General features: G+C 34.6%; 1 protein-coding gene across 1 annotated transcript in view; it reads left to right on the forward strand.

Moving 5' to 3' along the window:
• LOC134857297 (kinesin-like protein KIF13A) overlaps window positions 1-24,371 on the forward strand; it is a 48,731-nt gene extending 24,360 nt beyond the window's left edge. The window contains exons 11-14 of the mRNA XM_063873688.1: window positions 3,623-3,725; window positions 22,593-22,699; window positions 22,760-22,948; window positions 23,577-24,371. Coding sequence (XP_063729758.1) covers window positions 3,623-3,725; window positions 22,593-22,699; window positions 22,760-22,948; window positions 23,577-24,206 — 1,029 coding nt within the window. The 3' untranslated portion in view covers window positions 24,207-24,371. The remainder of the gene's footprint in view (window positions 1-3,622; window positions 3,726-22,592; window positions 22,700-22,759; window positions 22,949-23,576) is intronic.
• Window positions 24,372-25,149: the final 778 nt, after the last annotated feature.

Genomic DNA, 25,149 nt, shown 5'->3' on the forward strand with positions numbered 1-25,149 from the left:
CCACTTTTCAGTTTTTGGTTACATGACAAAAGATCCCTTGCCTTAAAATCCCAGTCAATAAGATACCATTCCAAATTCTACCTCGTTCTAAAATCGCCCACTACCTAAGAAACCATAATAAAATAACAAAGAACCTGAGAAATGAAAATAAAGCGGTTAATCGATCAAGGTAAAAGCAAAGCGTCGGTTAAAATCAAAGAAATGGCAAAATTTTTGCTGCACAAATTTCGAACATAATTGACCTTGCTTATCACTCGAATGAAGCTCAAACTTCAAAACAGCTTAGACTACAATTGAACTTGAAAAGGATTTCCTATTAATCAAAACCAACCTTGCCAAAAATGGCCTGATTTTCCGGACAACTCAAGTCGGTATAAAATTGAAATTGGGTTTTTGCAAAATTCTAAAGCTTTGAAATCATTTTCATTAAATCACTTGCCATTCTATTTGATAAAAATATCAATTCTCAATTTTGATCAATTTTTTTTTGGCTGGGGTCGTCAGGTCCCTACTCCCAACCTAGCGTTCCGTAAATAAGAGCAATTGCATTGGGATGAAATTGCTAGAGACAGCATTTTTGAATGCGAGTCGTAGTATTGCGTTTCGGCGTTCTCCGTGAGGGGGCAAGGAGACGTCTTAAAAAAGTTGATCAAACAAATTTAAATTTAGGAAAACTTAAGCAAAAACTAAAACAAAAATTTAATAGGTTAAATGGGCAAGTGAACGGATATAAGCCAAGTTAGAGTCTGTGTATGAGTTTGTTATCTGTTGAGCATTTTCATTCAAAAGACGGCACTTCTTCCGGGAATGAGTTGATAGTGCCGCTGGATGCCTTCAATTTATAACAACCAGACAATGTGAAAAATCATTTTGCTTATGGATGGGGGAACAGCCGCGTTTAGCAATAATAACTAGTGAAGGAACTATAAAAACTGAAAAATTGTAAGGTGGAGAGAAAAGCGGGGCTCTTTTCCAGTCCCCCCCCCCTTTGATTTTTTCTGAAATTCAATATATGGAAGTCAGTTTAAAATGGCTTTTCTCAATATGATTCTCATTAAAACGTGTCAGAGTGAACAAGTGAACAGATTTTTTCAACATTTCTACAACATGCAAAATGCCGTGTGAACTATTTTTAAACAGCCTAATTTTAAGTTTTCCGAGGGGGTGGGAAACTGGAAAAGGGCCAAAAGCGGGAAAAAATTAACAGCTTTTCCTGTCCGATTCATTTGATGGGCAAAAATGAAAAAAAAATGTCAATTGTTTTATTTTAAGATACTGTAAAACCGCCCGTAGTTACGCCAAAAAATTTTTAATTTGTGCAAGTTGATGGGGGCGAGACAAACAGGCGGGGATAATGTGTTTATCTTTTGACTAACATGTAGAGATGACTCCATGTTGCGGAGTCGCTCCTCCTTTCCGTTCACTTCACCCAACTTGGCCCGCAAGTCTGCGTCCGCATTGCTGTTGTTGCTGCAGTTGCACGGATTGTTGCAGGACATCTGCATCTCACGCAGTAACTACACCACAGATGTCAGAGTTTTCGTTTCCAAGTGCCTTGTTTTGGTACATTTTTCTTACATTTTTGTTTCGAACATTTTTTGTTTGTACACAAAAACAAAATAATTAGCTGATTAGTTTAGCTCTGTTTTGAGCATTTCGTCATATTTCAAAGAAGCTTGAAAAATTTTATACGGCGGCAGTGTTTTCGAACCGGCTCACGAAATAATTTTTCTGATATATCAATTGGCTCTGGAAACGATGATGATTCCTTGGAGGCCCTGGTGGGCGGATTGTTGAACGTCAGCTGTGGGGGCTGCAGCTCGCGTCTGGCTGGGCTCCTTCGTCCTTCTTCCCTTGGCGTTTCAATCTGGATTTGAACCGGAGCTGGTGTCTCGACTTGTCTCGGCCGACGTCTTCTCGGTTTTCTCGGTTTTGGCGGCGGTGGTGGAGGTGCGGGTTCTTGTGGTTGCTCGGTAACAGTTTCGGGTTCTGCGGTCGGCTTTTCAACTGGAGCTGGTTCGACAAATTCCGGTTGCTCGGGTTCAGTCTCTTCTTCCTCTTCCTCAAGTTCTTCTTCTTGCTCGACTGCCGGAGGAGGAGCTGGTATCACTTCGTGTGCCTAATTTTGGCTCAAAGTCAGTTTCAAACAATCAACATTTGAGAAAGAAAGATTTCATAAGTGAGAAAAGACAACCAGTTATCTATAAAGTCATAACTATAAGCACGTGCAGATAACGTATTTAATTTTTGGCTCATTACGACCCCCTCTAGTAAAAAAAAAATCAGCCACATCTTACTGTGATTTTCTGATTCTTTCTTGTGGGGAGACTTTAATTTGCTGGGGACTTTTTCTCGTTTTTTGTTTAGTAGAAAAACAGAGGTTACTGCTCAAATAGCTATCTATAATGGGGCTATGGGTTCTTTTCCACTAAAGCCATCCCCCATAATTGTAAGGTCACTGTGTGTGCGGCTGATATCTTTTGCAACAAGGCCAGGGCATGTTTCAGTGAGCAATTTTGATCCTTGTCTAGTCTTATTCTCATTTCCGAAAAGCCAACTGAGCCAGCTTTGAACCCTGAACAAAAGCTTCCGGCTCTTTTTGCTTTTCCACCCACCAGCACATTTTTGTAATTTAAATTACTGTTCACTTTGTCCGATCGTCATGAAAATTGACATGCAGACTAATAAAGCCATGCAAAACATATTTGGTCTTCATTATCAACCTAGTAAACTCACTCGTTAGACCATAAAATTGATGATCGTGTGGGGTGGAGGAAAAAGAGCCGCAGAAAACGACTTTTCGACACTTGTATTTCGAATTGTAAGATTAATTTTGAAAGGTGACTTGTGGAAGTTTGGCTCTTTTTTAGTCTGCATGTCAATTTTCATGACGATCGGACAATGTGAACAGTAATTTAAATTACAAAAATTTGCAGGTGGGGGGAAAAGGAAAAAGAGCCTTTTCTGCTAATATCTCTATTCTTTCATGTTTTCTATTTTTTTGTTTGAGGGAGCGCGTTGAAATCCTCCAGTTTTTATAGCATTGTTTGGGTGAAAAGGGATATTGTTTCCATAATTGCACCTTTTCGAACCAGAAGTGGAGTTGTTTGCACAGTGCACAGATCACATGCTGGTATCTCCGCAGTAGTTCTATCGCATGCATCGAATTCCTCGGCATCTTCTGCACATGCATGAGGTAGTCTATCTCATTGGCCAGACAGCTGTCAATCATGGTGGCTAGACAGTACACGTCCATGGCAGAAAAAGAAGAAAGTTTGTAATAAAAAATATATCTATTCGAAGGTGGTGTACATTCTGGATTCAAGGTTCAGTCAGCCATAATATCAGAAAAAAAAACTTTCACTCCAGTGGTCAACTCCAGTGCGTTTAGTAATTCAGTTATGCGAATAATATTGAAGCACTCCTTAAACTTTTAATGATAGTGCATCAATTAATTGAAGATCGGGTATTTTGTAAAAGAAGCACCGTTGAAATTAATGCAGATTGCAAGAATCCATTTTTGCTGGCTCGATAATAATGAGTATCTGGCATAGTTTCTGATGTTTTGTGCTTGGAAGCATTTTTTCAGTTATGAATGACTTGACAATTTCATTCTGCTTAGAACCGACAAGAGACAATGGGGTTGTCAATGTCAGGGAAGAGTTCAGACGGAGAGTGGGAGGAGGAAACAGAAACTGAATCACAGTCACGCAAACAGCAACCAGGTGAGTTAGAACCGAAGTGTATAACTCATAGAGTAATTTCGGATAGGGTACACCGTCTGCTCGTCACGCTATCTTATTTTCGGCCGGATAGATTCGTGCAACTTCTTAGTCTAATACCGATCCTAATCTTACTCTTATACTATCTAGTCTCAGGTTGTTTAACTAGTCTCTGCTAGGCTCAATAGATCTAGGGTATACTGGTTTATTGCGGCTGCTGAAGTGCTCGGGAGAGTCCAACTAATTTCTAAGTTAAATTCAAATCTCTCTGGTGCTGAAATTACAAGTAACTTCAGCACTTACAAATAAGTGGGTTGTTAGTTAGATGGATCATGATTGGTTAATATTAAATACTTTACATTGGTAAAACATTTAATTTATCCAATCATAAAATATAGTTTAGATCAGGTTCCACCCATCCGGGTTTTACAGAGTTTTTTAGAACAGTTCTTCTGTAATTCAAGGGTGGATGATGGACGTTGGTATTTGGCGAACATCATAATTTTCTTTTGCTTCTTCTTGTGACAACGACTGAGTCTTTGCAACAAAATCAATTCTGATTTCAGAATGGTTGGCTATGTCAGGTTTTTCTGTTCTTCGGGGAGAACTTCTTTTGTGTCTGATCTAGCTTGGGAATGGCGTGGAGATTGTGCATGGAGGGGATGCCTGGTTACTCGGATCTGTACGTATACTTGAACATCGAGGTGGTCATTGGTCTAGTTCAATGAAGTCCTTTTCTGCGAAGTCAAGTCGTACTCTAAATCCTTTGAGTTGTGATTGTGAGCGGCATATCGATTGTAGTTGGTTATTCTCTCTCGAGTGTAGTGAGGTCGTCTTGTCTTTTGATGTTCGTCCTTGGTGTTGTATTCTGATCTATATATTGCATCATGTGATTTTACATTTTATAAAACTTTTATTAGTTTAATATTTTTTAATCATGATTTTAGTTAGTTGTTTTCACAAAAGCTTTTTGTTTTAGTTCGGTTATTTTGAAGAGTTACTCACCCTTGAGTAGCTCTTATTAAAAATAAAGGTGTGGTCACAAAGCGTGGATGTAGCGCGGTGGGTTAGGCCGGCTATAGAGCATGCTCAGGACGTCCTTTCCTGGTGGGTTAGGCCAGGAGTGGGAGTATGATTTCATGCGGTGTTTGTGAGGGGTCCTGTTATGTGACAACGTTTTATGTTGGGTTTGTTGTGGTTTTACTTATGTCTTGTTGGTTATGTACTTTTTCCAAAAAGCAAATTGTTTGTGGTATGGGTTTGTCTTTCGACTTTTTTGTGTTTTATTATTTCTTTCTAAGACTTTATAATAGTCTTCAAAAGAATAAATTATCCAGTTTTAAACTGGGTTAATCCGGTTTGGGTACCGTTGGTTTCCTTTTCTTAGTCATGCTGTTATTCTATGATTTGTGGTATTTAGTAAGCTGCGTTGGTTAGTTTTGTTTAGTATATGATTCCTTTCCAACCGGGTTAAAGGAAAGTTTGAAACATGTTATTATATGTTAGAGTTGTTGAGTGTGAAAACTTGAAACTGAAATTCATTATTTTAAACAATTCTTCGTGGGCGAGCTGTGCGAGTGTGGATAGAATTTCTGTGCAAATGAATAAAAATATCAAAAGGTTAGTACTGCAATTGCATTTTATTAATTTACTGCATAGAATTTGGAAATTTACTGCTAGTTATGGGGGAATTTTAAGATACAAATTTTCATCATAATTCGATTTACTGCTGTTGGGGGAAAATTTATAAATTAATTTACTGCATTGGTATTATATTTATTTAATTGTTGGTGCAAAAGTTTTAATAGGGTCTTAAACAGTTTTGAAGAAGTTTGCTATTTTTTATTTTTCTTTTGTGAATTTTTCAGATGATCTAGGATGAAGGCTAAAAATCTAAAGAAAACATGAATAAAGAATGGTGAGTTTTTAATATTTTAATTAGTTAGTGATATCATTTAATTCATACTTACCTGTTAGTCGTCGGGGAAAAAACCGTGGGGGAAGATGTCGTGAATTAGTTCTGAAGTTGTTAGTAGTTTAGCTAGAATGCGGATGATTTTTTTAGTCTGAAGTAGTGGCCAAAGCAATTGAAGTGCCTTAATAGTGGTTAGTTCTTCAGTGCCTACTGCAAACTCATAAGGTGTGTTTTGGATTAAGTTATATAATTTGTGGTTAAATTTCGTGTTGTGGATGAATTCTAAAATTGGGATTTCTATAGGCTGTACAAACTCGTGCGGGATAAGGAAGGGTCGGGATTCTTCGGCGTTGAAGGTCTTGGTGATGGGGCAGAAAATGTACATTTGGGTTATGGGGTCATAATTACGAAGAATACCATGAAGGTTAGTGTCTTTAATACAATATGTGAAATTTAGGAAATACGGTGAAGTGTATTTTGAATTGATGAATTGAAAACGATGGTGTGGTTGTCTAGAGGGTGTGTGGAGGTCAAAGTGATTTTGGATGAAACGGTAGTAGCTGTATGTATGTGTTTGTTTAGTGCGCAACATAATATCATGTGAGCAGTGCAAATCTCTTTCGTGTGGTGCAAGGAAATGAAAGGTTAGTGAAAAGATTTGGAAGCGTTCTTTAAAACTTTCGTATGCTTGTGTGTTTGTTAGTGCTTCTGAAATAATGTGATCAAACTTTCGGTCGAAGATGTTTAGTGTAAATACATATGGTGTCTTGATGAAAAATTTCTCGGTGATTTGTGGATTAGCGAAGCGATCGTCGTCTAAGAATTGATCTTGGTTAGCTCTAATGATGTTGTGATCGTAGTATTCTAGTGTATATTCATTAGCTCTAGGTGCAGTGTGTATTTTTAGTGATTTTTTATATCCAACGTAAGTAAACTGTCTAGCGGTTAGTGGTGTAGTTAGTCGATATAGCATGTCTTTGTTTCGTTCTATATCGATGGAAGTGTTGGATAAAGGTAAGCAAAGAGGGTTAGTGAAATGATAGTATGAGGTCCAAGAGAGAGTGGGCATTAAAACGTATTCATCTACAAAGTTGCGTGTTTCGTTAGTGTCGTGAGGGGTGTTTAAGGTGTATTGTGGAAACGAGGGTAAAGTGATAGCTAAAAATTCTTTAGTGTTAGTATGCTGGGGGTGGTTGATGTATTCACGGGCTGTTCCTGGTTTTGCTGGGAAAGGATGGTTGGGGAATTTTCTTTTAAAAGTGCGGTAAGCTCTGTTAGTGTTTAGTGAAGATATAGTGGATGTGGATGATGGTGTTAATGATTCAGTATAATTTGAAGAGGGTGTAGGGGGATTGGATGAATTTGTAGTGGAGGAGATTTGGTTTATGGTCGGGGTGTTTAGGTGGTAGGGTTGTTGTTGGAGGGTAATGAAATTATCTAGCTCTGGGGAGATTCGGGGGGTGTCTGGAGAGTGAGATGATCGGTCAGAATGGTATGAGGAGTAGGTTGGGGTAACTTGGGAAGCATAAGAGGGTGTGGGGGTGATTGGGTCAGGGTTATTGGATAATATGGGTTGAAAAGGGGGTTGAGAAAAATTAGAAGAGTTATGAAAATTATTGGATGGAGATGGTTCTGAGTCGGCAAATTCATCGGGGGTTTCAATATTCGGGTTATTTAGCTGTGAGATGGAATATAAAACTGAGATGTGTGAATTAGTGTCGGAATTCATGCCTGATGTTACATTACTAGATGGAAAGTCGGGTGGCGGAAAAGCAAAAAGTGGTATTATTGGGATTGAGGAGGTAAGATTGGTTGGGTGGGAATTTGATCGGTGTAGTGATCCAAGTTGGCGGCTCATCGTGGGCTAAAAAAATGATTATTTTGAGACTGAAAAGCGGTGGTATGGGGTTGTTCAATAATTTGTTCATAAGTATTATCATCTTGTGGCTGGTGTGTCATTATATGTTGAATGGGACTTTGTGATGTATTGAGTCGAAAATTTGGATTATGTGTGATTGCTAAATTTCGAAAATTTCGTGGGACTAGGGATAGTGGATGGTTATTTGGTAGGGGTGGTAATTGTGGTGCCGTTGGCTGTGTGTCAACATTGTTATGTTCTTCGTCGTATGTATTTTGTCGTGTTGTTATTTTTGTGTTATATTCTTTTATTTGTGCGTCTAAAAGAATTTTGTTTATAGATGTAGAAAAGATTCCAAAAAATCCTGCAAAGAGTATGCGTGCTACGCTTGCTTGTCTGTTTACTTGTGTGTGTATAGCACATGTATTGTAGATTCCTTTTAAGAGTGAGAAAAGAAATCCAATAAAGTTAAACATTGCGTATAAAATAGTCAATTTTTCTAAGATGTAATAGGGCCATCCTAGAAAATCAAGGATTTCATTTTTGAGTGTAACAAAGCTAAAAATGTTAATTGGTGATATATCTTGGGGACGGTATTTTTCGCCGTTTAGATATATATAATCTTTAATGTCTTTAAAATATCCGCTATAGTCTTGCGTGTAGATATCGGCAAATCCTGCAGTTTCTGCAAGTTTGCGTAAATTTTGGTCTATTGATTGTCTTTGTATAGTGTCCATTTGTGTTAATAATTCTTGGAATTGTTGTGTTCTAATGTGATGTTGAATATCTGATTTTGAATATATTCCTATTGATTGTAAATCTATATTTGGGTTTCGAGCGATAGCGCGAATGCTTTCTGGTGAAAATTTTTTGAGTGATTGCATTAATGTGGGATATGGAGTGAGAAGATAATATTTATTTTCATCAGGGTTTAGTTGTACTACATTGTGGCTATTTTCTGATCCACATGGGACTGCGGTATCCCAGAAATAGGTTCTTCGTGAAAGTGTATCCACGAAATGTACTTTATTTTTATAAAAGATAGGGATTCTTTTATAACATCGTTTATCTTCAAAAACGTATAGTGGTGATACTTTTTTAGTACAAGTATAAAACCATAAGATGTTTCCTTCGTAGTCTAAAAAATTTGACCTATTTCCTGATAATAAGTATCCTGCGTAGGGTATTTTTAATACTGCTAGTGCAAGTGATTGTAATATTTGTGTTCGTTCTAATTCGCATAGTTGGTGTAGTGTTTCTAATTCGGAGAGTGACATTTCTTGAAAAATGCGGCTAATTGTATAGTCTAGTTTCATATCCAAATGAATATCATAGTGGATATTACCGAAATATGTAGTATTCATTAGTGATAATTCTTGTAAGCGTGTGCTTCTGGTGTCATAAGGTTTTAGATGTCCACCAGGTTGTCCGTTGCTTTTTTGAAAATTAACTGGTATATAGGATGTTCCTTCGTTTGGAGGATGACCTGTGGCATATGGGTCGATTTTTACTTTTCCAGTGGTCATGTCGAATCCTTTTTCGTATTCAACTAATATTTCAGAGTATTGTGTTCTGTGAAGTGGATTCCTGTATTTACATGCAAGTTCTGTTTCTTGATATATTTGAAATCGTGTCAATTTATTTTCTATATTGTCTATGTTTCTAAAATCGGAACTTAGTTTGCGTGATGGATGGACTTGTTCATAAGGAATTGATTGTATGAAATATTTTTCGTGAAATTTTATCATACGAGCGTGTATTTTTGCTACTTGAAATGTTGTACATGTATCTTCGGGGAACCAAACAATTGTTGCTTGTGTTCTTGTTGTAGGGTCGCAATATCCTTGATCATTTTTACAAGGTAGTCGGATTCCTTGATAGATCATTGTATTATCAGATAAATCTCGTGTGAGTTGTATTTTTTCGAGTTGTATTTTCCAATCGAAAAACATTATTTCTTGGTATCCTTTATTTTTTGTGTCTGCTTTGCAGTTTGATGGGTTATTTATACCAATGTGTGGTATCCAATGTTTATCGTGTAGGTCATAGGTTAATCGTCCGTGTGCGCCGTTATACGGGTATTTTTCGTCTAGTTTTATATGTCCTTGGTGTCTTTCAAGTTGTGATTGATGTACAGAGTCTGAAAAAACTTGAAAATTAACTAATTTTCTTTGGGAATTTTTATTTTGTGTGATGTTTAGTCTAAGTAATTCATTTTTACAATCGTCGGGATTGAGATGTAAAAGACGTTCTATATTACTTTGATAGAATGATTCATGGTCAAGTCGGTTTTTGTTTCCGTTCGAGACTTGTGAACAATGTACTTTCTTTTCGGAAAATGTCGCTGTGAATTTATAACCTGTAACTGTTGTTGCTCGGGCTTTTGAATAGAGTGTTGCTATTATATCTGTGGTTTCTATAGCTTGTGGTTCTGTTTCACATTGTGATACTTGATTTATTGCATATTTGTGTAATGTTTTTTGTTCATTTTCTTCGCAATCGTAATGTGTTACTAATAAATCTTGTGGTCCTGTACGAGGAGAAGGGTTTATGTTTTGATTTGAGATTACTAGAAAAAGGAGTTGGAGAAAAATTAATAATTTTAGAATATACATGTGTATGATAATCCTGAGTATGGGTTATAAAATGTAATGTAACCAATTGTGTTTTTGGTGTATCTGTCGTATTTATATATTACTTCAGTAGTTATAAACGGTGGTGGTAGTGATTGAGCTGTGATGTTAGGTGGATTTAATGGGTAGGGATGTTGTGTAATATTGTTTAATTTAACTGTGATTTCAAACTTTAATTGTAAACTGTTTTGTTGGAGTATTTGAATATTGTGATCACGGATATCGTTGTGAATATCTTGGCGATATTGTAATCTATTAAGTGCCCAGTTATGAAGGCGGTTACTTTCTTGATGTTGTCCAAATAATGGTGGAGGTGCTGTGAATGTATTCCAATCTAATCTTAAAGGAATATTTATTGATGATTGTTCTCGATATCTGGCGTCGAGATTATTTGGAAAATTTAAGTTAAAGGGTGGTGGTGAAAACTGGCTTATTGATGGTGTTGATGGTAGTGATAATGTTTCTGGAAGTGATGAGGATGTTGTTGTATCCGTAGAAATATCTATGGGGTCATTGGCTAAATTTGGTTCACCTTGTGTAAATGAATGTGTAGTCCAATATGGCAGTCGTGATGTTAGGTTTGGGGGGTTAAAGGGATTTTCACGTATTTGTTCAGATGTTGGTGTTGAACCTAAGTAGTCTGAGGGTAGACTTGAAGTGCTTCGTTGTGAAAAAAGTGTAGGAGTTTCTGGTGTGATACCAGTGGTGTTTTCTGGAGTGGTTTGTGATGGTGATTGAGGTATCTCGAAATGAACTCGGGGAGTTTGAAAATTTCTATTTCGTCGAGGATGTATAATTTGTCTATTTATTTCTGTTGTGTTTTGGTTTTGACTAAGGTTTCGTATTCTACTTAGTTCTTGTGGTAGTGTTGGGTAAAGATTATATGTTGGTTCACTTAGAGATGCTTGTCGTTGAACTGGTTCTAGTGGTTCAGATAAACGAGCGTGCCGTTCTTCAAAAGTGTATGGATTGTCTTGAAAAGAAATTCGTGTAGATGTTTGAGGATTTTGAGTAGTTGAAGGTGGTGTTGGATTATCTTGGGATGATGTCGGTGAAGACTGATTCTGTGACTGTTGGGTAGCAATTTTTGATGGATTTTTGAATTGTTACTTTAGTGAGAAATTTTGTGTTTTTTATAATATTCTTCCAAAAAAAGAATTAGAAGGACTGTTGCTAGGGCAAATGTGAGGATTGCTTTCTTTATACATTTACAGATGGTCAAAATGAGGGATGATAAGAATGCTATGAAAATTACAAATAATAAAAAAATATCGGTTCTACTGAAAATTGTTCGTATCATTTAGACAAGTTGTTAAAATCGTACCTGTGGATATATTCAAGGGTTTTGGAAAGTTGGAGGAATAGTTCGAGTATTGTATAGAAAATTAAAAAAATGTTACAAAAAATGATTAGGATTATTAGAAAAGATTCAAGTATATCAAAAAGAAATATTATAAAGGCTTCAAGTATTGAAAAAAAATGTTTAAAATTTATAAGTATTTGAGCAACTGTTTGAGAGAAGAGCATTTAAGAAATGATCTCTTGGTCGAATATTTTTTGCTGTTTGAGGCGATTTTCTAGTGTGGTCGAATTATTTATTAGTTTTTTGACAAGTGGGTTGAGTTTTGTAAAGAATTGTTGGAGGCAATTTTCATGGTGACTGGGAGGTCGTCTTTTTCTTTATTTTTGTTTGTCAAATGATCCGGGGTATGGTGAGGTTTTTATACTTTAGGCTAATTAAAATCTTCATTTTGTTACTTTAGGCTAAGTTATCAAATTTGTTTTGGGGGTATTCGTGGTCTAAGTTGAGGAAATATTGTTGATCTTTGGGTTATTAGATAAGGGAGGGATACGGTATTATGGTGATATTTATTTTAGCTGTCAAGTTGGAGTGGTTTGCTTATTTTTGACCTGGAGGTTGTAAAGTTATAGTTAGAGATGTGCCTGGAGTTCTAGATTATTCGTCTAATTGATCTTAGTTTGAGTTAGAGAAAGTGGCGGATTGGATGAATCCTATTGGTCTATTTTGAACTAGAATTATTGCGTACTTGTGAGCATGTTATTTTGAAAAAATGAAATGAAAAATGTTACGGGGGTTTCAAGATTGTGAAGTATAAAATCTTAAAATTACTTTTTAAATTCTACTTTCTTTAATATTTTAGATTGGGGGATGAACATTTTGTAGTTTTTACGTGGTTGATTTCGGAGTCTTGTTGTTTTTCTATGTTCAGATTTGTCTATTTCTTCTTGGGGTATTATTTGTTCTGTCATTTTTCTATTTTTTCTATGTTTTTGGGATTCTTTGTGGTCTAGATTTTTTGTAGTGTTTTTGGTAGCGGTTGGTTTTGTGATTTGATTTTCGGTGGGGTTATCATTTTGTTCTGTGTTTTTCAGATGTGGTTCATTTTGAATGATTTTTAATCCTGTGAAAGAATATAATTGAGTTAATTCGCGGAGTGCGTATTCTTTTGGGTAATAAGGTAATAGGTTGTTTCGATGTTGAACGATTTCTTTTTTGTTTGAGTCGGTAATTTTATATGTGACATCAGTGGGTTTTGCAATTATTTGGTAGGGTCCTTTTCGGAGGGGTTGTAATTTTTTAGAAATTCCTTTTTGAGTATTAAAATTAGGTATTAAGACAAATGTTCCAATTTTTAAATCGGAAGCTGGTGTAAAACGTGAATTGATTTGTTCATTTATGTTTTGTCTTTGTAATAACTTTTTCGTTATTTTTTGGTAAATTTCGTTGTGTTTCTTATCTCTATTTAAAATCCATTCGGTGTGTGTACCGGAGGCTAATTTAAGAATATGTGGGCGATGAAAATGATCTTCATCGTGTGTATGTAAAGGTAGGTTATAACAAATTGAGTCTTTATTTGGTTGACAATAACTTTGTGCGTTTTTATGAGAATTTGCTGTAAACATTATTGGTTTGCGTGGCTTTTGGTTAAAAACCATTTCGTATGGTGACATTCCTAAAGTTGTCGTTATTTGTGAATTATATGCTAAGGGAAATAATTTTACATCTGCTGACCATTCGGTATATTTTGTATCATTTCCGTTGATGATACATCTAAGATATTCTTGTAGTGAACGGTTCATACCTTCGACTAAGCCGTTTGTCCAAGGTGCATGAGATGTACGTGGTTTGTGTTTAATGTTGTATAAATGACATAGTGTTATTATTTCATTATTTATGAATTCTGTACCATTGTCTGTGACTAAAATTTCTGGTAGTCCAAATTTTGCTATCCAGTGTTCATAGAGTGTTGTGTAAGCGTAATAAGCGTTACAATGTGGTACTGGGTTAAGTGCTACATAGTGTGTGAATGCGTCAACAATTACCATAATGTAGGAGTTTCCTTCTGATGAGGGTGAAATTGGTCCCTTAGTATCAAATGAGATACGGTGATTAAAGTACAAACTTTGTCCTTTAAAATCTTGTTTTTGTGCTATTTGTTTTTGATTTGGGTAAGGTTTATTTAGCTGACATACTATACAATCATTGCATAGTACTTTTATCCAAATTGGTGCATTTGGGAAGTAAAAATTTTGTATAAAATTTGAATATGTTTTCTCTGATCCAGAGTGTCCTTTAATATTTTGTGTATGGGAAATATTAAAAGCTATAAGAATCATACTTAAAGGGAGACATGGAACTGTAGATTCATTTAATTTGTATTCTAGAAGGTCTGTGTTTTCGTTAATTGTTGTATTATTGAATTTTCGAAAATATCGGAGGAGTGTTTTATTTCCTAAAATGGTTGAATCTGCTTTGATGGGTTTAGTTTTATATTTGTGCCATGATTTCAGTTGTCGAATTACTGGGTCAAGGTTTTGATATTGTTTCAGTGTTGGAATTGTAATTGTTTCTGTTGGGGGGAGAAAAATGTTTTCGATTTCTAATGTAGATAAGGGTATTGTATCAAGTGGGTCGTGAAGGTCAAAAACTTGATTTATTGTGTATTTTGAATCATTTGTTTGTGGTCCTGATAAATTTATTTTATCAGTTAAATCTTCTTTTTCAATTAGTGGAAAATGGTTTTTCTTAGGCAGGTGTTGTTTTGTTCGTTTTTGTTGAGTGTTATTTTTTATCCATTGAGAATATGGGATTGGTTTGAAAGTTGATGTTCCAAGTAAATCAACTTCATAATGATTATTTTGACAATCTAAATAAAGTGGGAAATGTTGTAAATTATTTATTTGTGATTGTTCAATATCAGTTTTAACTGCATATTTGCATTCTAATCGGGGTGATGTTTCGTTTTCTGCAAGGTAGAATTTTATGTTTTTGGGTATTTCAACTGTTGTTTTTCGTGTAAGTAATTCAGGTGGTGTATTTCGACTTAAGGTGTCTGGTAATGCAAGATTTTTTCCTGCAGTCCAAACTATATGTAAGTTTGGAAATTTCATTAGAATTAGTTGAAATCTGTAAACTCGGTGGTTTGGGTTAGATTTTTGTGTAAAGAGAAAGATGATTGGTTTATGGTCTGTGAATAGAACTGTTGGATGTTTTGATCCAAGTATCAGAAATTCATATTCTGTCAGTGTATATATTATGGCTGTACATTCTCTCATTAGAGTTGAGAGTCGTAGCTCTGCTTGAGTGAATAATCGAGAATTTGCTGATATGAGGTTCATTTTATTTGTACCATTATGTGATTGTAATAGTGCTGCACCGATGCCAAAGTTCGAAGCATCGCACATTGCATAAAATGGTTGATTAGGGTCTGGAATTGTGTTTGAAATTTGTTCAGTTAAAAGTTTCTTTATTTCATCGAATCGTGTTTGATGTTCTGTATTCCATTCAAAATTATTTTGTTGTCTAAGGATGTTGTAAAATGGTCGTAGATATAATTGCATTTTATAAACATATTTACTTAAAAAGTTTAACATTCCAAGGAATTCTTGGATTTTCTTTTTATTTGTTGGTGGTTGAAGTTTTTGAATAGCGTCAATGCGTGATTTCAGTGGAGTGATTGTTTTTCTTTCTATGTTATGTCCTAAGAATTTAACTCTTGTCAAAAAGAAGTGTGATTTATCGGGGGCGGCCTTCAGATTTTCGTTCTGAAGTATTTGGTGATATTTTTCTAAAACATTGAACATTTCGTCTTTTGTTTGTGATTGCATAAAAACATCGTCTAGATAGGTGATTGCGTTTTTCTTGAGTATCAGTGGTCTAAAAATTTTGCTCATAAAAGCTGAAAATGCTGCTGGTCCTATGGATATTCCATAGAATAAGCGGTTGAATTCATATTGTTGGTTTCCGATAACAAATTGTGTTAAACGTCGTGATTGTTCATCTAGTGGCATTTGATTGTATGCACTATTCATATCGGCGGTTGTAAAGTATTTGCCGTTTATTTTTGTTAAAATAACTTGTATTGGTTCAATGGGCCAATTACATTTTGATTCGTCTATAAGTGAATTGAGGTATCTAGCATCGAGAACGATTTTTAATGATTCTCCTTTAGCTAGAATGATAACGGGGTTGATGAATGTGTTGCCTTTTGGTTGTTCTTCTTTATTAACTGGTGATATAATATTGTACTGTTCTAAAATATCGAGTAATCTGTTTACTTTATCATGTAAGTGAATTGGTACTTTACTTGCTCTTTGTTTTTTGAAAACTGCGTCAGGTTTTAATGGGAGATGTAGTGATGAACTGATTTTGCCAACATCGAATTTTGATGTTGCATAGACTGATGAATATTTAATGAGCTGTTTGGCTAATTTTTCGAATTCGTCTTGTGTTATTTGTGAATGTTGGAAATTAAACATTGTTAAAAATTTCTGTTGGTCCTCTGTGTAGTTACTTATATTGAATGTAGGTTTGAAATATGGAGTTTTTGTGAAATAATCCGTATTTCTGTTTTCGTTACTTATTATATTATTTATAGATAATTCTTCATTAAGAATGGTAGATTGGCAAATATCTAGTAATTGGAGTATATTATTTACGCGATAGGCTTTTTCGTGTATTGGTGATATTGTAGCGTTGGTTTCACAATATCCTAAAAGTCCTAAAGGTACTGTTACTTGGTAAGGTGTGTTGTTATAAACATGTAAGGAAATAATATCTGAATTCGAATTTTTCAAATATTTTATTGAAGAGATTGTGATTTTGAAAAATTTATGAATCGGTTTGAACTCAAAATCTGACATATAAAATTTTTGTTTGTTTTGTTCTTTATCATATTGGTGAACTTGTTTGATTGAAAAATTATAGATGTTTCCTGATAGTGGTTTCAGGTGTTTTCTTTGTTGGTTATATATTGGATAGAATTTTGAAAAGAATGGTGGTTGTTTATTTAATCTTTGAAAAAATGTTAGGGATGTTTCTTTTGTTTTTGTATATTTATCTTTGATTAATATTTTACTATTTAGTATGTTAATTGTTGGTATATACTTTGAAATAAATGGTATTCCAATGATATTATATTTAATATCAGTGAAATGGAATATTTGTTTAAATGGCTTGTTTAGAATTTTACTTTGCTCCATTGTTCTGGTAGGGAGGAGAAATAATTGGATTTTTCCGTAGTTTATCAATGTTGATCCTTGTGCTGTTGCTAGTTTGCTGGAGGTTTCAAGAGGCGTTAGCTTTGGATGTAAAGTTTTTATTTCATTCCATGTGGGAATGTTTATTATGTTTGATTCTGCTCCTGAATCAATTAAAAAATCTATTTCAAGGTCTGGTGGTTGAAATTCTTTATTTCTTGGGCTTTCTAAGAGAAATGGTATTGTCCAAATTTTTTCTTTGGGTTGTTCTTTTTGTATATTTTGATAAATGTGGTTTGTATTCAAGCATTTTGTTTTGGTGTTTTTATTGGTTTGATTTGTAGTGTTAATCTCATTTGTTTCTTGCGTTGTTGGTGTGGGATTTATGGGTGTAGTGTAATAATTTTGAAGAAATTCTGACTGATTTTCATATATATGTGATGGAAAGGGTTGTTCATATATGACAGATTCATAGTCATTTTCGACTTTTATCATATTGATAGCAAGAGTGTTTTCAGTATCACTTTCTGAATCTGATGATGTACAGTTTATTTGATTGAGTTGTAACGTATCAGTTACTGTGTCATCAATACCTGGAGGGTCTGATGTTGTTTCTGGGTTAGCTTGTACTTGATTGATTTGTCTTTGATGTTTAGGTGTACTGCTTCTATGACGATTATTAGAGTTATTATAGTGATTATTATTCCGGTGTGGTGATTGGGAATAATTTCTGTAACGATTATTATAACTTGGGTGTCGATTTTGTGAATTATTTCGCGATCTGTTTTGGTAATTATTGTTTGGTCTGTTATAGTTCGATCTATTATATGAGTTATTCCTTGATCGATTGTTTGGGTAATTCTGGTTTCGGTTGTTTGAATAACTTCTATTTCTATTATAGGAGTAGTTTCTATTCCTATTGTATGATGAATTTCGTGACTGGTTGTTTGGATAGTAGTTATTTCTTGATTGGGAATTAGATCTAGAAACAAATCGTTGTGTATTTGAATTTGATCTGGAGTAGTTATTTCTACTATTTGGTCTATTGTAGTGATTTTGTGATGAATTTTGTGTATTTCTTCGTTCTGGTGATCTTCCTCTATAACTTGAGTTATATGGGGATTGATTTCTTGTATAACTTGTATTGTTCGGAAGTGGCTTTCCTGAACTGTTGTTGCTGTATACATTTTTGTTTGGTAGATTTTGATCTTTTTTCATGTATTGATAGAATGATTTATTTGGTTCTTTGTATTTTTGAGGTTTATTTTGACTGTCTTGCTGTTTTTGTCTACATTCGGAAATACTATGTCCGTATCGTCGGCAATAATTACACCATTTTTTGAAAGATGGTTTGCCTTTGAAGTTTGGGTTCTTTTCATAAATATTGAGTATTTCAGTGATCTTTTCAACGAGGTCTGTTTCTGATTCCTGTATATTATTAATATTAGTGGGAGTCGTTTCAATTTTGTTAACGTATTGTAATTTCAGATTTTCTGTTTCTTCTAGTTTCATCGTGATTTCTGCTTGTTCTAATTTGTCTACTAGTTTTCGAAAATCTAAATCGGGTTCTCGAATTGAAGAAGGATGGGATGCTCTCTTTTTTATTGCTATTTTCCTTAATTGTGGTGTTAAGGTCATCATTAAGATTTCTGTCATCTTTGTGTTTTTATAGTCATGTGTATTTAGTGAGTATGCTTTTCGAACTAGTGTTTCGATTCGTACTGCTATTTGCTTGATGGTTTCGTTTGGTAATCTGCGAATTTCATTACATAAAACTCTTTGTTGTTGTTTGTTTCTTTCGGAGTCAAACATTTTTGAAAATTCTTGTGTAAATCTTTTCCAGTTTGATTTTATTTCTAGAGGTAGTACTGAAAACCATTTTTGGGCTGCGCCATCTAAGGTTGTTTGTATCAACGCTGTGCGTCGATGTATCCAGTTTTGATGTAGTGGCGTATTAATTGGTTCAGGTCCAATGTTTAAAATCAGGTTTGCTGTTACTGCATTTAAATAATCTTCTACAGAATATTCAGGGTCTGTTCCTGTGAAAACCATTAAAGGTTTGTTTGATGTTATTGATGATCCACCCATAAGGTATGGATTCATTGTCATTTGTAATGATTCTGCTGCATTTGGCATTTGAGAAAAATTTGAAAGTTGGTTTCTTGTTATTTCATGTTGTTGAAGATAATATGGGAGTGGTATTTCATTTTGCATTTGTGATGCTTGATACGAGTGTGCAGTCATTGGATTTTGTTGTTGAATTGGTTGAAAAGATTGTGTATTAATTGGATTTTGTTGTTGAATTGATTGTTGATGTTGTGCATCTATTGGTTGTGGAGAAAAATTCCTATTATTTGTACGTGTTTTTTGTATTCCTTGTCTACGATATTCTTGAGTATTTTGTGCAAATATATCTGGTTGTAAAAAATCATCATCTGAGGATAAATAATCCATTTGATAAGATGTTTGTTTTTTATTTTTATTTTGTTGAAAAAATGGGTAATTTTCACTGCGATCCTGTGGAGGATTTGGTTGAAAATTTTTGGAATTATATTGGGCCGTTGGGTTATCCCAGTTTCGAGGTTTTGTATATTGATTAAAATTCCGTTGTGGTTGATAATTTGTTTTTGACGGATGTGTATAATTATAATTATGGTCTGCAAAGTTGTTTCTATTGAATGTTTTGCGTGTTTTTGATGGTATTGTCATGGGTCTGTATGTTTGGTAATCCATATGTGAATATTTAGGGGCAACCGAAGGTTTAACGGTTGATTGTAAGGTTACCTGTGTTTGTGAAGGATTTGTATTTCTTGGTGTTGTTAAATTTGGGCGTATTGGTGAAATACTTTGTTGTGTAGTTGTTGTGTGTACTATTTCTTCATTTATGAAGTGTGATGGTGTCTGGATATCTTGTTGAGTAAGATTCCTAGTTCCATTGAGATTTTCATTGTGTATAACTGTAGAGTTTAAACTATTATTTTGTGTATCGGGCAAAAATGTATTATAGTTTAATGGTGTTGCATCAATGGTTAATGGTATTACTCTTACATAGTCTCTTATGTAAGATATCGTACTTATTGCTTGACTTGAGATTGATTGTGGGAAGCTTATAAATGCGGGATGAGACCATTCGGGGTCCCAAACATAATCTGATTGTTCTGTGATAGCGGTATCATCGTTCGAGTTTTGGGGTCTAAAATTTTTTCTTGCTTGTGCAATTAAATCAATATTATGTGTAAAATAATCTATTATGAACCATGCCAAGATTTTTTGTAAATCGTGTTTTGTATGTTGTGAAACGTCGTCTTTCGTGAAATTTTCTTTAATGATGTTTAAATAACTAGAGAGTAGTGTGATTTCATGTCGTACTCTTAAATGTTTAGATGTTTCTGTCGGTGAGACATTTGTTAATGGGAGTTCATTTTCTAATATCGAAATATAACTATATATTATTGCGAAAACTTCATTGGTGAAAATGGAGTTTGCTCTTTGTGAGTTATGGTATTGGATGCTTTTTATATATTCTGAAAAAACTTTTGAAAATTCTAAATCAAGATCGTCTGTTTGAATAGTATATGTTCTATTATTATGGTTTGGGGAAGTGAATTCTATAGAGTAGATTCCATATTGTTGTGTTATGTTGCATATATCTTTTAGATAGTGATCTATGATTTGTCTTTTGATTTTTACATCGGGGAACTCTGTTTTACATGGACTGATTCCGGGTTCAAATAAATTTATGAGTAAATTTTGACAAAATATGTGTTGTCCTCTATCAGTATCTGCGTCTACTATAAAGGGAAAGATTTCATCATCATCTGGAGTTTCGTCACCTGGGGTGTGTGTTGAGCTCATTTTTTCGTTCGATGACTGTTAATATGTAATTATTAATGTGTCGAATTGGTTGATTCCAATTGTATAGATGTACTGGTTTGTGTTTGTACTGTTTTTTTATTCTTCTTTTTCCTCTTTGTGATGAATTTGAAGTTGTTTCTGAGTCAGAAAAATATAGTTGATCGTGAAGTGGGCAATTTTTATCTATTGATTCTTTTAGTTTGTAAAGTTCGTCTAAACTGTTGGTTTCTGATTCTGAAAATGCGTTTCGATTTTTTGAAAATCTTTTTCGTGTTATTTGTCTTTGTTTAGTTATTATTTTCCTCTTTAGTGTTTGTCGTTTTGTTCGAATGTATCCAACTGTTTGTGTATGAGGTGTGATTACAAGGTCGTATTTTTTATTATCTATTTCACAATTGTGTAAAACGATTGTTTGTTTATTTCCTAGGTTTTTAAATGACATAAGGTTTAGGATGACGGATGCAAAAGGTTGTTAAATGGTTTCTATTTTCTTAAACTGTTAGTTCTTACGATTTTTTGGTTAGCTTAACCTGGGTCTGTTTGTTCAGGGTTGGAGAGAAAAGTATATCGATTCCGAAGAATGATTTTTACTTTCTCGTGACTAGTATAAGCTAAGGTGTTAACTTACTTAATCTTACTTAGGGGTAGTGATTGTGTTCAAGGGTTGGAGAATAGTAAATCGATCCACAAGGTTCAGGTATAATTAGAACGCGAGTAGTTCGTTAGATACTATTTTAAACTTACTAAGTCTAAGATTTATCCTGGGTCTGATAAGAGGGGGGGGTCAAGTGAAGGATGAATAACCGAAGTTCTTCACTATTTATCCTAATTTGAATGATTAGTTTTGTGTAAAAATTTCTATTAGTCCTGGGTCTTTAGAAAGGGTTGGGTAGTGAATCGACGTTTGAGGTCGTTAGACACTAATTAAGTGGGTGGGGGAGAACAAAGTTGTTCTGTTTGATCCAAGAATAAGCCTTGATGATCAAATTTAAAATTTAATTAAGTAGAAAATGATTTAAGATCCAAGGATAAGCCTTGATGATCTGGTTTTTAAATTAAGTGACTTTAAATTTTAATAAAGTTTTAAATTTGTGTAAAGGAAAGATTTAGTGTTTTGATGATATTAGTGGGTTTATGATTGCTGTTATGTTTTAGATGATGAAGCTGGAACAACAGGATGATTTATGATTACTAACCATTTATTGTCATGCTACTAATTTTTATTTTTATTTTCCAATAAATATTTTTCAAACATGTTTTGTATAATACTGCAGAGTTTTAGGAAAACGATCTTAGATCTTTTTATCAATCGTTATTGTATAATATTAATTTGTTTAGCGCCTGAAATGATTTTGAAGAGTAACTTCAAGGTTTTATGTTTGCAAATGGAAATCTAAATTCATTGCAAGTAGTATTCGAAATATAAAAGTTTGTTCTGGCTTTTGCCGAACTATCATATAACTATACGGCAAGTTTCTACTTTGTCGTATGTCGTCTTTGGTTCGAGGTCTTCTTCCAATTCCGGGTAGTTCTATTATGGTTCGGAATATTGGCTCTGATCTATTGAGTCGGAGAGACATTTCAATTAAATTATTGTCGTATAACATTTTGTAAATGTTTTTGTCTAATTTCTAATCTATTTTTGGTTAATTCTAATCTAATAAGGTCTTGTTCGAGACTTATGGTCGCACCAGATGAGTTAGAACCGAAGTGTATAACTCATAGAGTAATTTCGGATAGGGTACACCGTCTGCTCGTCACGCTATCTTATTTTCGGCCGGATAGATTCGTGCAACTTCTTAGTCTAATACCGATCCTAATCTTACTCTTATACTATCTAGTCTCAGGTTGTTTAACTAGTCTCTGCTAGGCTCAATAGATCTAGGGTATACTGGTTTATTGCGGCTGCTGAAGTGCTCGGGAGAGTCCAACTAATTTCTAAGTTAAATTCAAATCTCTCTGGTGCTGAAATTACAAGTAACTTCAGCACTTACAAATAAGTGGGTTGTTAGTTAGATGGATCATGATTGGTTAATATTAAATACTTTACATTGGTAAAACATTTAATTTATCCAATCATAAAATATAGTTTAGATCAGGTTCCACAGGTCCTCTAAAGAACAGGAGAAACAAGGTGGCATTCAGCAACAGGAACTTCATCGTCAACCTCAACTCTGACCCCTTCTTAAACGAGATGCTCATTTACCCGCTCAAGGTCAGTCGAGATAGAATCGTTTAGGAGGTGTTCGTTTATCAGAAAAAGATTTTCTTATAGCGCTCTTTGTTATCTAATTTCGGTTGGAGTTTGTTTAAGGTGATTGACTTCCAATTACTCAACTACACATTGGAGTTCTCGACAGGGGCCTTCTCTGATCTGGAGATCGAGTTCGTATTCAAGCGGGATCTTCTCTATTTCATCTTGCAGAGCTATATCCCCAGCACCTTGATCGTCGTCTGCTCTTGGGTAAGTACGATATCAAAGCAATGTTTTTTTCTTCTTTTTTTTTTTGAGAATTTCCGGTTTTTTCAGGTTTTTTTTTATCAACGCATAGCAAATGTGATTTATTGCGTCTCAGCCGAAAAAATTCCAAACTTGTATTGATATCCGCTATAATTGATCCAACTGAGTTGTTAAATGTCGGATCGAAAAAAAAAATTCAATTTCAAAAGTCCACATTGCGAAACTCAATTTTAGCTGAAAATAAGCGTTTTTCAAACTACTTACAAGTTTGCAAGAAGGTGAAACTATGTCCTGCACATTTTATTGACTGCAAGTATAGAAAACACTCGAAAAATGGCTATTTTCCAGTCCCCTTCTTCTTCGTTTTCCTCCGAAGTTATATTTACAAGAGCCTTTTTGAAATGGTTTTTGAGGCTGTTAAGTGAATTAAAGTATGTCAGTATGACCTAGTTAACAAATTTGAAATTTCCATACAAAAAGTTTTATACAGAACTCATTTTCGCATTTCAACGAAGGGCAGTGTTGAGAAAACAGAAAAGAACCAAAATACAAGTGCAATCTTAGAAGTCTTTAAAAAAAACGTACAATGTCTGGGTCATTGTCGCCTTCAAGTTAATATTTAATGATTTAGGTTGCATTTTGGATCAACCGGGAAGGTATCCCCGGTCGAGCTTGTCTCTCAATAACCACAGTTCTCAGTCTCATTACACTCATTGGATCCACAAACGCCAAACTGCCCAACGTATCTGCTGTCAAAGCCCTCGACGTCTACTTCGGGATCTGCTTCGGATACGTCTTTGGGGGACTCCTCGAATTCGCAACTGTCATCTATCTGGGATCCAAAGAGAAGAAATTAGCTGCTCAGATCAAAGAAAAACGGGAGAAGCAAAAAGAATACCTGTCAACAATCAACAGCATAAGAAGCATGAATCTCATCCAAGATCTGGACCCTATCCTTGCAACTGAGATGCTTAAGGAATCCGCGGTCGCCTCGTCGGTGGGAGTCCCGACATCGCCGATCGCAAAGAGCACTCTAGCTCTAACAGCTGAAGTCGGATTGTCGTCAAGCACTCGGCTTCTTAGCCCGATTACTAGTGCGGACATAATACAGCCACCGACTCAGAAGTTGTCCCGATGGACAGCTTCCAGGATCGAAGTATACTCCCGAATTTGGTTTCCAACCTCGTTTGTCACACTTTTCGCATTCTACTGGTTCTACTATTACGTCATGAAAGCCGATTACTACTTAAAGAAAGAATAGAAAAACATGAAAAATGAAACGTTCTTTATTATTCGATTATTGTTTCTCCAATTTACCATAGAAATTGGACTATAAAAGAATTTCACGATAAAGAAAACTTTAATTTGAATGAAAAAGTTGCTATGGTTAATAATTTATCCTTTTGTAATTGATAGAAGTTCAAAAAATGGCGCATAAATTACTTTTTTGTCAGTTTTATAACCCTGGACATCTAGGTTTAAATGTGATTACAGTAGAAACTTCAACTTTGCTCATTATTTAGTTTATTATTTTCAAGTCAAGTTAACCAGATGAGTTATTGAGAGTATTTTCATGATATACATGCACCGAAGATCCACAAACACAATTAAATTAGAAACGTTTTTGTCATAAAAATTTCAAGAAAAACATATGTCTGTTCAAAAATATGTTCTTAGCCAGGGTACTACCGTACTGTTTTTTCATACCAAAAAAAAACAAAGCTTCAACTAGAAAAACAAATAAACGCCTAAAACAATTTTTCTAACTATAAAATTTAGTCGTACTCAAAAAACTTTTTGAGTTTCTAATTGATCCGTATTTTGAAGCTCTGAATCTTTTTCACAATGATCGGTATCATTGAGAGACAGGTGTACAAAACACATAGTGTAACCTTTAGATTACCTAACATAACGCCATTTTCTTCGTCAGTATGTTTTTGCATCAATACACAGCACTTAAATATTAAGTTACAATTATGATATTCTGTTAACCATGAAAAAAAAATGTTTAATAAATCAAAAGCCCGCACAGTTTCAAATACAGCAAACGATATAACTTGATTTAAAAAGTCTAGCAGTTCCACTTATCGAAAAAAGTGGCGGAGTATTTGGGCTCGTGAGGTTTCTCTCCAGACCAATTACAAAATTTTAACTAGCCTTTTTTGAGGTTTTTTTTCTAATATCGGCCATCCTGGTGGTACTAA

The sequence above is a fragment of the Symsagittifera roscoffensis genome, chromosome 1 (assembly GCF_963678635.1).
Source record: "Symsagittifera roscoffensis chromosome 1, txSymRosc1.1, whole genome shotgun sequence".
Lineage (NCBI taxonomy): Eukaryota > Metazoa > Xenacoelomorpha > Acoela > Convolutidae > Symsagittifera > Symsagittifera roscoffensis.